General features: G+C 41.8%; 1 protein-coding gene and 1 pseudogene across 1 annotated transcript in view; one reads left to right on the top strand and one right to left on the bottom strand.

Annotated features, from left to right (window-relative positions):
- Positions 1–591: 591 nt before the first annotated feature.
- Positions 592–14774, top strand: part of LOC145398078 (hemicentin-1-like) — a 127668-nt gene continuing 113485 nt past the window's right edge. The window contains exons 1-11 of the mRNA XM_080271033.1: positions 592–984; positions 2801–2894; positions 6965–7200; positions 7594–7716; positions 7980–8141; positions 8640–8742; positions 8973–9110; positions 9525–9709; positions 12198–12270; positions 12910–13054; positions 13758–13879. Coding sequence (XP_080127159.1) covers positions 592–984; positions 2801–2894; positions 6965–7200; positions 7594–7716; positions 7980–8141; positions 8640–8742; positions 8973–9110; positions 9525–9709; positions 12198–12270; positions 12910–13054; positions 13758–13879 — 1774 coding nt within the window. The remainder of the gene's footprint in view (positions 985–2800; positions 2895–6964; positions 7201–7593; positions 7717–7979; positions 8142–8639; positions 8743–8972; positions 9111–9524; positions 9710–12197; positions 12271–12909; positions 13055–13757; positions 13880–14774) is intronic.
- On the bottom strand, positions 12770–12886 carry LOC145398278 (5S ribosomal RNA; annotated as a pseudogene).

Genomic DNA, 14774 nt, shown 5'->3' with positions numbered 1-14774 from the left:
CCCGGGGATAAAATTCTAAATCTCCCGTCCCTCAGAAGAACGATGTGATAAAAGGCAGGGTACGGCAAGGCTGAAATTTATGGGCCTTAAGCTTATCTCGTTTCTCGGGAAAAATTGTTAGAAATGTTATTGTAGGATTAAAACCGAAACTTTAAATTTCTCTCGTCCCACAGGAAATAGGTGTTCTTATTAAAAAAAAAAAAAAAAAAAACATCGCAGGGCTAATACTCTGACTTTGATCCTCATTCATCTTGAAAAAGAAATGTTTTGAAAAAAAAAGACATTATCCATAACAGGACTGAAACTTACAGACTTTAATCTTCCCACGTATCTCTAAAAAATGATTTTATGATAAAAGACAGAATATCACAGGTAAATTTTCCAGGCGTATCTGAAAAAAAGAAAAATGATAAAAGAACAGAAGTTGTCACGGTACTGAAACCATTAGACTATACTGTTTTCATATATTTCTGTAGAAAAAATGTTATGATAAAAAGACAGAAGCTCTCACGGTGTTAAAACTTGGAGACTTTCACCACGCATCACGGAAAAAAATGTTATGATAATAAAGAAGGTGTTAGTTGCTGAAAAATGGCCGTGATAAAGCCGTTGCTAGTGGTGGTAACGGCGGTGATTCTGATGCGTGTGGCAGGTGGAGATGATGACACCAAAACCTTGACTTCTCGACGAGAATCTGGCCATGAAACCTCCTGGCTGGATGAGCTCCTGGAAGACACAAACTCTGAGACAAGGTGGCCTCGGCAAGTCGGTTATAACGGCCATAACGAACACCAACGGTCGAGGGAGATTTTGGATGACATAAACAGGGCGTCGTCAACTAGATTATCCTCCCACACCAACCTTGGTCATAAATTCTCCCAGGGTTACATCGACCTGGGACAAAGGAATCCTGTGGAGGAAGGTGCTGCCACTTTAGCTTTCGTTTTTGACACCACGGGGTCTATGTCCGATGATATGGAACAGGTAATTCATTCTAAAGATTGTTTGTTTATGCGTTCAACTTAATTCATACGGGTAACAAAACCTTCACAACCAAAATAGCAACAGGTATAGTCTGACACAAAAATCCCTTCTCCTGTCTTTCCTCTTTCATCGCTGGAGTGGATGCTTGACTGACACGTAATGGACAGATCGTAACATTTCGTTTCGCTTCATTTATAAAGGCTCCAACATACTTGCATACGTTGGCCTTGTTCACCTAATGACGGCTCCCCATGCTGCCTGATCTCTGGCAGCTTCCCTGTTCAGTCCCTTATCCCTGAGGTCACATTCTATGATCTCCTCCCAGGTCTTTTCTGGTCTGCCTATTGCAACCCTATCCCCGACTTTCACACTTTTTTTCCTCACCCAAATGACATCCTCCATCCTCTCCACATGCCCAAAGGTGCATATTAATCATTCACAGAGGGAACTTTGTCCATGTGTCACGTTTAAACATCTATGAATCTAGCGATGAAAGAGACAGCAAGGACTTTTTAACTAACTGCAATATGCACGGTCCTCCTTGGGGTAAGTTTTATCTAAGATCGCTTATTTTAGACTCAGTTTCACTCATGTAGCTACCAATATTTCGCAGCCAAACTATAGGGAATATTAGTGGACAAATGCAGCGGGTATGTGGTCAATGTCTATTCAGGCAAAGATGTATGAAAGAACAAAGGTGCTGGCTATGCTGTATGGACGCCAGACAAGGGACCCAGATGCCAAGGACCGGAGAAAGATGTAGGCGTTGGAAATGATGTGCAGAGAGTGACACAAGCATCTTCCTAGAGTTGAACTAATGCATAGCGAAAAAATAGAACCAACTGAAATACGCACCATCAGAGATAGGGTTTTTCACTGTATTTCCTCAATTGTAAGTTTTCTTCGGACGGAATTGGGAAGATGGTTGTTTTTCTGACTGTACCTCAGATCTACATGTGGGTGAGACACAGTAAGGTCACGTCCAGACCAAATGCTTGCTGGTACAGGCTGGAATTTTGAATCACTGGATGCTTGAGGAAGCGAGGGAGAATTTCCATGGGTTATAGAGTGGAAGTAGACGCATGATAAAGGAAAGAGCCAACCAAGTGAGGTAAAGTGGATGATGAGACATTAGTAGAAGAGGGTTAGAGATCAGAAGTAGACGGAGTGAGAGGAAATATGGATGCCAAGATGTAAGTGGAAGGATGGTGCGAAGGAAGATGTTTCCAGGAAAGTGAGAGGCTTGTATGGAACAGAGCAGATTATGGATTATGAGGGGTGTCAAGAAGTGAAGCGGCTGGGGTAAACCGAAGAGTGATTAGCGTCTCCTGGTTGTGGATGTTTTAAAAATTGCTCTTGTTCAGATCATTATTTACGAAAGCTGAGAGACTGTATGTGGGAATGAGGTTGCTCTCTCCTGCTTTCAGACACCGCTCAGCTGGAATAGGCAGCAGCAGGCATTTATTATTATTATTATTATTACTATTATTATCATTTTTTTTTTACAGACTTCCTTGGGCTTGAGTTTTGTATAAGACAATGATTGGTGTCCGGTGAAACGTGTGCCAAGCTTCAGGAGGCTATTTTTGGACATTTTCTAGAGTACTGAATGCTATATCAAGAGGGATTCAGTTCTCTTTAGTTGTCTCGTTACACATATTAATGACCTTGTGGGAAAATATTGAGAGACCATTTTTCTCTGTGTTGATATAATTTTTTCCCTTAAAATTAGTCCCAGAATAATCTAACTTCCTCAGTTATCTCCAGGGACAAGCTGCATATTCAAAAAGTTATGAGTTTTTGAATATTTCCCCAGGTGATTGACGGCGCAGGCAAAATTCTGAATACTGTGCTGGAGAAGTTTGAGAGACCCATTCACAACTTCGTCTTCGTGCCGTTCCATGATCCGGGTAAGTAGACCGTTGTGTGGGTGCGAGAGGGAGAGAAGAGGGAGGAAAGGCGAGGGGGAAGGAGAGAGGGAGGGAGAGAGGGAGAGAGAAAGAAGAGAAGAGGGAGAAGGAGAAGGTGAAGGAGAGGGAGAGAGGGAAGAAGAAAGGCAGAGGAAGAGGGGGAAGGAGAGGGAAACGAAGAGGCAGAAGAAGTAATGGGAGAAAGAGGAGGAGCTGGAGGAGAAGGAGAGGGATAGGGAGATGGGGGGGGGGAGAAGAGAGAAGGGTACACTGATGATAGTCGTGACCTCGGCCTAAATCAGTGCCCCGAATGAGAACGGGAACAGAACAGTACGTTGGGCGGGACGGGACATTTCAAGTGGTGGCAGTACTCGAGTTGAGGGCCACACTCAAGGGCCAGGTGGTTGACGCTCAAGGGCCAATTCAGGCGTTTCCGGGATAGCTTGGGCGATTAACATATCAAACTAGAAATTACCATCGGAGTGCATACTTTCGCTAGGACCAAGAAAAGTTGAAATTTCTGCTTTAATTTTCTTTCCTTATCAGATAAATACTTTCAGGGTCCCATATTTTATTTATTTTCTACGGTCTTAGTCTGGCCTATTACAGTATCAGAGAACACATACCTCCGCCAACACCATTTAGATTTATTATTCATTCCTGCATACGAATCCACCTCAAAGTCCAGTCAACTCTTCCTTGACCCGCTGCCCACTTGTCCACCAGATTTTATTGGAATCCAGAAGCAACTTCTTTGAGATATCTTGTACTCAGACAGACAGACACGCGTGAACACATAACCTCCGTCCAATTTCGTTGACGGAAGTACTATAGGACGAATTCTAAGTGGCACACCAGACTTCTTAGCTCCTCTTCCCCGGCCATTTATATTGATTATTGCGCCTTAATGTTTTATACTCCCACTATCTTCTGTGTCACCGCCTCTACCTTGTATCTGTCCCACCATACCACTGTCTTCCACCACTGCCTTCTGTTTCTAGACGAAATTTAAAGACAGGGGCTAGGTTACCCCCGGAGACTGGCATCACTGCTCCGACTGACACGTAAGCTGAGACAAAGAAAAATAAGTTACTCATTAGCAGTCACTTCGGCCGTTTTCCCTCAGTCCTATATTACTCTCTATGTTTGTGGTAGGGATCATGAGAAGCTCCGTTGCACCTCTTAGTAAGCGACTTATTTTTGTATGTTAAACTTATCGTTGTCTCTTTTCATATCGTTTTAATATCGTCACAATTCTGCAGTATCAGCAAAAAAGAGGATATTGAGGTGTAATGTTCTGAATAAACTGCTAAGTAAGAGGATACAAGGCACAGACGGTGACACAGATGGTAGTGGTAGTAGATAGTGGTAGTAGAAGATAGTGGTAGTAAAAGACAGTGGTAGTAGACAGAGACACGGTTAAAATTGATGGTTATTTGATAGCAAGAACAGGCGTAAACAGATTCAAATTCAGTGATAGTCAGCATATGCATTAAGGGCAATCTCTCTCTCTCTCTCTCTCTCTCTCTCTCTCTCTCTCTCTCTCGGGAATGAGCAAACAGATTATTGCGTTCCTAAGCTATATTTGGCTAAGGGAATGTGAAGAGCGTGAAGGAGGTGGAGGAGGGGAGGCTAACGCTGCCTTCCTCCTCGCTACACAAACACACTCCCTCCCTCCCCTTTCTCCCTTCCTCCCCTCACTCCCTCCCCCTTCTCCCCTCTCTCCCTCTCTCCTCTCACCCTCTCTCCCTGTCTCCCCTCTGTTACCTCTCGAAACACAATATAAGGCTCAGATTCCCATTAACCTACGATGCTTCTTAACCTCCCCTCCATAACGAACCCCTGGGGAGTGGGGAGGAAAGAACATCTCCCCAGTATCCATGCTTGTTGTAAGGGGCGACTAGAAAGGGGCGTTTTTGTCTCCCCTCTCCCCTTACTGCCCTCTTCTTCTCTTCTGGCCTGCCTCTCTTCTAGATATTTCCATGTTTCTTCCTGCCTTTATTTTCCCTCGCCTCCAATCAGGTTAGTTATTTGGTTCCATTTCATAAATTGTTTAAGGACGTCCCATACTGTATTCTCTCTCTCTCTCTCTCTCTCTCTCTCTCTCTCTTCTCCCTTACACCACTTTCACACCAAGACCACCTCAACACCAGCCTTAATCCTTGGCGCTGGCTCTTCATCATTCCTTCCTTCACATATCCCTTTAGACTCTCCAAATAGTGCTACTGCTAGCACCTCTGCTCTCCCTTCTCTTGCACATGTTCGTCCTCGTCCCTGTCTCAGAAATATACTTGGAGATTCCTAATATTTTTCTATAGATCGTGCAATGAAAGGTCTACAAAATCCATATACTTTACCTAATCTAAAACCTCCCTTTAGTTTCAAATTTTCCTCTGCCGTGTCCTGCTTTTCATATCATAACAGTGTGCCCGTATGATCTTTGCCATGTGGAATTTAGATTTACTCACTCACATACCAGATAGATAAATAGAGAGAGAGAGAGAGAGAGAGAGAGAGAGAGAGAGAGAGAGAGAGGCCAGTAGGATGGAAAAGAAATACAGTGCTAGAGTAAGGATGCATTTTTTTAGTGTGTGTGTGTGTGTGTGTGTGTGTGTGTGTGCGCCGTAGCTACATCTGCCAGGCCACTCCTCTTCCTGCCATCGATCTTTTTTTCTTTTCTCCGTTGTTGTTCTTCTTAGTTACTCTATCTATTTCTTATCTTTTTCACTGTATCTACTACTGTTTATCTATTTTTCTATCTATTATTTTTGCCAACAGCCTTTCTTTTTTTTTCCTGTACAATGGGCGCCCTGGGAGAACACCTTATAATCAATATCCACCTCCTTTGCAAACGGTTTCTCTTCACCTATTTCATATATGTGGTACCCTATTTATGGACTCGTGTGTGTGTGTGTGTGTGTGTGTGTGTGTGTGTGTGTGTGTGTGTGTGTTTTGCACCGTTCCTACCCCCACCAGTTCCCTTCATCATCTTGGGTATTTCCTTGTCATAATGATCTCCAAGCCAAGCATGTGTGAGGGAAAGACCAGAGAAGCAAGAACGTTTCAAAATAAATAAATAAATAAAAAGAGAGATAAACACATGGTTACAATGCATGTTTTTTTCTTAGGCCATATGTCATGTGAGAGAGAGCCCAGATGAAGAAAGATAGTTTGAAATAATAGCAATGGTGTTTTGAGTGCGTGAATGCGTAGGGCTATCATCGACGCTTTTGTTTTTTCTTTTTCTTTTTTTCTTTTTGACAGATTTCCCTTCGCTCAGCTGGCCCCAGACTAGCAAGGATATTAACACGATTTATCTGAGAAAACTACGGCTTGAAGGATTTGAATTATGCAGCACATTATTGTAATTTTGCGGTGTACGCTCGTTTGCCCCCTACCCCCTCCCTCTCGCCCACTTCATACTCGCTACACACTTCTTGGCCGACACAAAAAGCAACACAGTGGGCGGCACCTTTGGCTCTGGGTTGGCATAATTTTGGGGTGGACACACTCAAGGTTAAATCTGTTTTGGCATAAAGACTGCAAGATAAAAACTGATCTTTTTATTCTCATTTCAAATAATTACGAGGCACCGCTAGATAAAAACTGATCTTTTTATTCGCATTTGAAATAATTACGAGGGAGATTAGCATAAGTGGGCGTTTAAATTGAGTGGGAGAAGGAGAGATATTTTAATTAACTCCTACTGTCGGTCTGGCACTTATAACAGTTTTTATTCTGGGTAATTTCAGATGATTCCGTTTTTTAATTTGGCTCTCTGTTATTTTGTTTTTAGTGTTTCTTGGAAGGGACGCTCTTGCGGGCTTCTGGCCTTTGGTTCCTTCTTCCTTGCATTAAAAAAAAAGCTAAGGAAAGCTGCCAAGTAAGGGAATTAATACAAATATTTTATTTCCCTCATATTCTGAAAAACAAGATTGATTTATATTTATTTGGCGATATACTCTGCTTACGCATGCCCTCCCCCCCTGTGTGTGTGTGTGTGTGTGTGTGTGTGTGTGTGTGTGTGTACTGCAAGCGCTAATAATAACCCATTTTTATTCCATCCTCAGTGGTGGGGCCAGTAACAGTAACCACGGAGCCCAGAGAATTCCACGCTTCACTCAAACGTTCCCAATCCGAGATCTACGGAGGCGGTGACTGTCCCGAGATGGCTGTACAAGGGATCAAGCAGGCCCTGGAAGTTAGCCTGCCTTCGTCCTATATCTACGTGTTTACCGATGCCCGTGCTAAGGACTACTACCTCCTTGATGAAGTCCTAAGGCTCATACAGAAGAAACAGTCCCAGGTGGGGTGGTTGGTGGCCTTTGAATTTGTTTAATGTTAGGTTCTCCTTTCGTGTCTACAGGCCTTCCTCCCCCGTCGCACCTGAGCTCTTACTACGGTCATTTACCTGTCAGCTAAAATTACTACTACAACAACTACTACTACTACTGTTACTACTATTGCTACTACTACTACTACTACTACTATTATTTTTTGTTCAATATGGACAGTAAAAAGATATTGCATGATATAGTTTCTCTTCGTTCTTCTTATAAAACAAATTCTAATATGAGAAGAGAATAAAATGAAGGCTAAATGGAATAATTCATACCCCTCTTTCTTCTTTACTGATTTATTTCTTTATTTTTATTTTACCTATCTTTTTTTCTTGTTTTTTCTTGTTGTCTTGGCGCAGGTTGTGTTTGTAATGACGGGAGACTGCGGCAACCACACCCATCCCGGCTACCAGGCATTTGAAAGCATTGCATCTACATCCTCTGGCCAAATCTTCCACCTAAATAAGAGTGATGTGAATGAGGTGAGTGTCTGTGTTATCTGTCTGTTTGTCTGTCTCTCTGTCTACCTTCCTATCTATCTATATACTCGTATCTATCTAATTTTATCTATCTATTTATCTGTCTGTCTGTCTGTGTCTCTCTGTCTGTATCTCTGCCCACTCACCTTCCTACCTATCTATCTATCAGTTTATCTATTCATCTATCTATATCTATCTATCTATCTGTCTGTCTATATATAATCATGATGCTGGTGATAATGAACTCAGCTTGTTGATTTCTCCAGGTTCTGAGTTTCGTGCGAGTGTCCCTAGAGGCTAGGAAAGTGAACCTGCTCTCAGTGGACCGGGAAAGAGATGGACCAGGGGAGGAGAACTTACCCCTGCTTGTGGACCGCACGCTTCGCCAATTTACCATCTCGGTTTCGGGAGAGAAGCCGAAAATTGAGGTGAGCCGAATCTTCTCTTTCCCCTAACCTAAATTAACCTAACCTAACCTGACAGATTAACCCAACTAGCTCACTAACCTGACCTAACCTAATACTAAGAAAAACAGAGTATGTATGAGTGAAGTGGAGAGAGGGGGAATTGGAGACCTAGGTTGAGATGCAGGAGTGGAGTGGAGAGGTATATGAGAGAGGGAGGGGTGTACACTGGGGAGAGGGCAGCGAAATGCCAGGGGGACGACATGGAGGTGGAAACAGAGGATGAGATGGAGGGGTGGAGTAGAGAGGTACATGAGGGAGTGAGGGGTTTAAGTTGTGGGGAGGGCAGCGAAATGGCAGGGGACATGGCGACATGGAGGCGATTTGATTGTGGCCACCCTTTACGGGATTAAGGCGTCTGGCTATAGATAGATAGACAGATGGATAAATAGATAGATAGATAGATAGATAGATAAAAATGTGTATTGAAATTTAAACCTACCCGTCACCTTTATTATTCAGATTTATGGACCTGAGAGTGAGGGCTCTTCTGAACCGGCTGGAGTCGAAAATCTATTGGCCTTAGAGAACGTGAAGATTGTTGGAGTGAAAGAACCGCCGCCAGGTAAGAAATTAAAGACAGTTTCTCTCTCTCTCTCTCTCTCTCTCTCTCTCTCTCTCTCTCTCACTAATGATAATATTTTATAATGCTTTGTGTTTCAAGTCAATGATGATGATGATACTGATGATGACACTGATGATGATGATGATGATCAAGAGGATGATGATATTGATGATGATTACCATGATATTGATGATGATGATAATGATGACTTATACTGGTACTTTTTTCAGGACGGTACAATATATCAGTGGGCAGTGAGAGCAAATACACAGTGAGGGCCACGGGACTGTCTTCCATCAATTTTGAACATGGATTCTCTCTCAAACCCACAACTAACTTCAAGGAAACGTATCATCGCCCCATGAGAGGTTGGTATTGCTTTTCATGTAGGCAGTTCGTTCCCTAAAACCCAGGAAAATACTCAGAAACCTTCAAATAGCCACCTGCCCACCGTCTATATTGAATACATACTGTAGAATTGTCTCACTTAGCTCTGGTGTAACGGTAAGGACGAGGCTCTACATCCTTTTCATAGCACTTCTTCGTGACTAGTATCATTTTCCCGTGTTAATGTCTTGTTACAGCTCAGCACGCAGGATGGAGAGGTGGCAATTGTAGGTCAAGATGAAGTGAAGAGAGTATAGGCTAACATTTCACCAATGGCCATGAGTTAGGGGCGCATTTTAGGCCGAGTTAAAAATAGTATAACACATCAATGACATTTTTTGCCAAGCGAAAGTGAACAGAGTATGTACAACATTTTACTGACATTCTTGACGCAGGTGGTACTAATTTCCTGCTGGTGAGGCCGACGGATCCCACTGAGTTTGGAGAGTTGTACCGTCTTCAGCTGGTGTCTCTAGAAGGGGACGTTTTAGAAGACTTGTCACTTACTCGTCTTCAAGGGCCAGAGCATCTTTATAATGCCTCATCCTTCGTTGCTCCCGACCAGCCCTTCAATATTAAGGTGAGAGAGATGGGTGGTTGGATGGATGGAAGGATGGATAAATAGATGAAAGATAGATAGACTGATTGATAGACAGATAGGTAAATAAATAGATGCAAGATAGATAGACAGAGAGGCAGACAGATAGATACTGTACATACATACATACATATAGGCAGACAGGTAGAGAGATGGATGGATGGACAAATAAATGGACGGATATATATATATATATATATATATATATATATATATATATATATATATATATATATATATATATATATATATATATATGTGTGTGTGTGTGTGTGTGTGTGTGTGTGTGTGTGTGTGTGTGTATTTATCATCATCATCATCCGGATCTCCTTTCCCACCCTAGGGCAGGGTGAGGAGTGGCAACGTCCAGACGGCCTAAGTTTGCCCAGTTCAATGGGCCACGCTTCCATTCACTCATCGTTCAAGCCCCCTGAATCCTGGCTCTATCGGATACGCCAAAAACATTCAACACATTTTGTAGCTTCACATATACCTATCTGATAGAGTCAATCCGAACACTGTCACGTTAAATAGAGGTGCCAAATCCCTGGTTATGCGCTTCTCCACACAAAATTCATCCAGCCAGCTCGGTCTCTTGTCAGTCCCTTAGCCTCACCAACTTCCATACCTCTCTTCCTCACAAACTCATCCACCATATCTCTCTTCCTTCTTCTTGGCCTACCTCGCCTCCCTCCTCCTTCAAATTAGTTCAGATATACCTTTTTCACCACTCTATTGCCATCCATTCTCTCCACATGCCCAAACCATCTCAGTACACTCTTTGATTCTGGTGTCCACAGACTGATCCGCATCTTTCACGAATCACATTACACATTTGTAATCTCTCATTTCACTCTGCCACATTTCATTCATCAACAGAGGAACTCCTTCCTTGCATCTTCCTCACCAATTCATGCCCGACCTTACGCACTTTACGCCCTCCAACTGCTACACTTCACACCCTCTCATCTATCTATTTATCCATCTATCTATCTATATCTATATCTACATCTACATCTATCTATCTATAGGATATATATATATATATATATATATATATATATATATATATATATATATATATATATATATATATATGCTGTACAGAGAGAGAGAGAGAGAGAGAGAGAGAGAGAGAGAGAGAGAGAGATCATGAGGCTAGGAGGGGTTTGACATACCCTTAACCTCTTCACTTGCATAATTTATTTCCCTGATAATTAAGTTGAAAAATGTTTCAGCGGCGTGAAAGGAGCATCTTGTAATATTTTTCCCTTTCCAGTCAGTCGACTGCGGCTACAAGGAGCCATTCTTACAGTACCTCAGAACTAGGGCTCAACAGATTTGATGCTTGTAGTCAATTTGTAGGTGTGACCAGTTCCATCAGATGAAAACGGACCGATTATAAGAAGCTTTGGATCACCTTTTCCTTACACATTGATTTCAGTATATTATATATTGATAACTATGTTGGCCTATTTCTTTAAATTAGCTGATGATGGTATTAGAGGGATATGGATAGGGCGTCACATGCAACTCGAAATGAAAGTACGATCGGTTGATTGTAGTTGGGTAAGTTCTTGAGATAAGCGAGAATAAACTATAGTAGGAAGATATTAAGATTCAATGCACAGAAGAAATAATTAAAAAGAGGGCATTACGAAACCTATAGAGCTATGTGCAATGACGGGACGAAAGGATGACGGTGTGTGTTTTGATGGGAACGGCTGTTCGAGAGGCTTTAAACCTATGCAACTTTACCTTTTTAACTGAAATATATATCATCCATAACTAATGGGTTCGTATAGTTAAAATTTCATCTTTCAGCGACAGTATGTAGAAGTCTGACCGCTGACTGGCCATGTTTACTGTTTTTGTCGAATATTTCGTGAATCACGGCATTTAATTAAATATCCCGCCTTTCATGTGCTTCTGTATGTAAACAAAACCACGTGACTCGTCGGACGTAAACAAACACTCCCGCGTCCATTTAAACGTTTAAACGCCCATTGCGCGCAATTTGTAGTGTTTTCTGGGGTTCATTTCTTGACTTTGTTATTGCACAGACAACCTGGTCTGCCGTAGAACATTGGTTAAATGAGGATGGGCACTAATCACAAGTCCTTCGGGTATAGAAATGAGGACGAGCACTAATCACAAGTCCTTGGGGTATGGAGATGAGGATGGGGACTAATAAGAAGCCGTTGAAGAATAGAAATATATAGATACCATGACCTTAAAGGTATGGGACAAGGCCAGGGAAAGAGTAATAATCTTAAGGCATATCAGTGCTGGTTTTGGCACTTGGTTTATCTTCCAGTCCATTGAAAACTTCAGCTCTACCATGGCCAACCTCAGTATGGGGAATCCCTGGGAGGAATCGTGGTATCATTTTTCTATGCTTATATACTTAATTTCTTGAGTACAAATTAGCTTAAAGACTATAGCACAGTCTGTCATCCCCACATTACAGTTGTTTGGACGAGATGAACACGGGTATGACTTTGAGAGGATATCACCTACCGCTGTCTCCTCCCAGCTGCCATGTGAGTCCCACTGCCTACCATGTTGCTTCACCTCACATGCATTTCTTGCTAGAGTTGTATGACCACATTATTAAAACTGAGTGTGTGAAGATGTAGGCAAGTCCTGGAATTATGACCATGAATTTTAAATCACGTCATGACAGGGAAAAATTAGACAACATTCCACTTTATGTAGGTGACACGTTCAACAGTGGGATACAAAAATCGTCTTTCTTTTATTTCCGTTATTAGTAAGAGAGGTTTGCCTTTCTTCTTGATATCTCAGTGTTAATAATGCAACCCGTAAGTACCTAGTGGTCTGAGGATATGATGATAATGATAGTGATTGTGATGATGATGATGATTACCATGCTTTATTATACTGGTAATGATTCATTCATTCATTCATTGCCAGATGCCATGTATCCCAAACAGGGTGGCCGAGGCTTAGAGTTAATTATTTTACAGGGAGGGGCACTAATCCTCCACCAACCCCACTTGACACGTAGGGAGAACGTTATGCCAACAGCATCTGGTGTTCCCAGGCGGTCACCCATCCAAGTACCAACCAGACCCAACGTTGCTTAACTTCGCTGATCGGACAGGAAGCGGTGTACTCAACGTGGTATTTACAAGATAGTTCTCTGCTTTCATCCCCAGTGAAGCCAGAAGTGAGTGCTTTGAGAGAGGTGAGCGGCCACCATGGTAGACCCACCAGCATCCGGTGCCATGTCCACACCCTGGTCCCATTCTCATTGGTCTGGCAGAAGGATGGCTCACTGCTCACTGTACCTACTACTTATCCGTGAGCTGACACCTTATATTATCCCATATTATTTTGTTCATACTAGCTTTTGTATTTTATTTGTACTATCTCCAAACTACAGTGGTATATAAAGGCTGTCTAATTCATTTTTTTTAATGCCTTAATTGTTTTATTCTTCCTCTTTCTCCACACTATTCTCTGTGCTCAATAAAGGAAGTACTTCTAGCAGTGTTCCAGTATGTACGATATCTGTTGCCAAATGCCTTTATTCTGTAAGGAATGGCCACAAACCAGTAGTCTCCATGTCCCTCTATCCTCCACCATCACTCTATCCTCTATCCAGCTCACATTCTCCTCCCTCATATACTTCGATCTCTATGCCATCCATCCATTTCATTTCAGTCTCCCCCTGCCCCTCCTCCATCTCCCTTATTCATATGCAGTCTCCCTAACAATCTCTCTTTTTTTCCTCTCTTATACTCTTTGTATTCATCAAATTTATCTAGTAAATGATCTGTCACCACAGTTATCAAGTTAAAAAGTGTTTCATATTGCATATTACATGGAGTATGGTAGGATATGTTCCTTGTTTAACTCTGTAATTGTTACCATGTATGCAAAGAAGTTTGTATGACAGTGATTGTAGTCATAAAGGTGCATGTGTGTTTTGACCTGGGACCTACAGTGAACTGGAGTATTATGCATTCATGGATATTCTTCCATAATGTGGGTATCTCTGCAGGCAGTCAGCTGAGGTGGAGTATGTGGTGGAGAGGGCCCAGCGAGAGGATGAGGGTTATTACACCTGTGAGGCCACAAACGTGGCTGGATCGTCATCAGCAACTGTCTTCTTGGATGTCAAGGGTGAGTGCATTGTGAATGACAAGGAAAGCAACCCAGTATTCCCCCAGACAATAAACCACAGCCATTTACATTTTAGGTCTCCACATTTCTAGGTGTTTTTTGTTAGCTTTACTTTTTTTTTTTTTTTAATCTTGATTCCCAAATTCACCATTCAGGACTACTGGGTCACACATAATTTTCTGTCTCCTAATATATTGCACTACTTTATGCCTGTCATCTTTTACCCTTATCATAGGGTTATTATTAATTTTGCAACATTGGTACTATAGTTTAGCGATCTGTATTGTATTTTATATTTACCAGTGTATTTTGTGTTTCTTTGGGACTATAAGCAATGTTAGATTATTGGTAGTCAGTACTGTAGTTTGTCTGTTTAATGAATGTCTGTCTCTACCTAATTGCCTGACACCATATATTGTACTGTAGGTTCAGTGCTGTTTATGTTTGATATTTAGTTTGAATTTCTTACTCCTTATACTCTTCATTTTCACAGTTGCATTTGCACTGTCAAAGACACTTTGGATGGCCTGCAGAAATTTACTTTCTATTCCACATACTTTATTCACTCGCTTTAATACTACTTCCAGGAGCTTCTTAGCTAAACATCAGTGGCCAAATATCTGATCCTCACTTCCTCTACCTTCTGTTATATAACCCCTGTTCCTCACACAGATTAATTATGATTTAAATCCTTTTTGTGAAACTTTTTGTAAGCCCTACTTACAACTTTTGTGCTACAGGTAATGTTAAGGATGATGCCACATGAAGTTCCAAGCATTCATCTGTATTTCATGACAGCATAGAGAAATACAGTATCACTATCTTATTTCTGGTGCAGTACAGAGATGTAACTGATTTTTTAAGTGTTTAAATGTCACAAAATAATTTTCTTTCA

Source organism: Coenobita brevimanus, chromosome 44 (assembly GCF_032717465.1).
Source record: "Coenobita brevimanus isolate Jiangsu-jjx chromosome 44, ASM3271746v2, whole genome shotgun sequence".
Lineage (NCBI taxonomy): Eukaryota > Metazoa > Arthropoda > Malacostraca > Decapoda > Coenobitidae > Coenobita > Coenobita brevimanus.
This window is presented reverse-complemented; position numbering and strand designations above follow the sequence as displayed.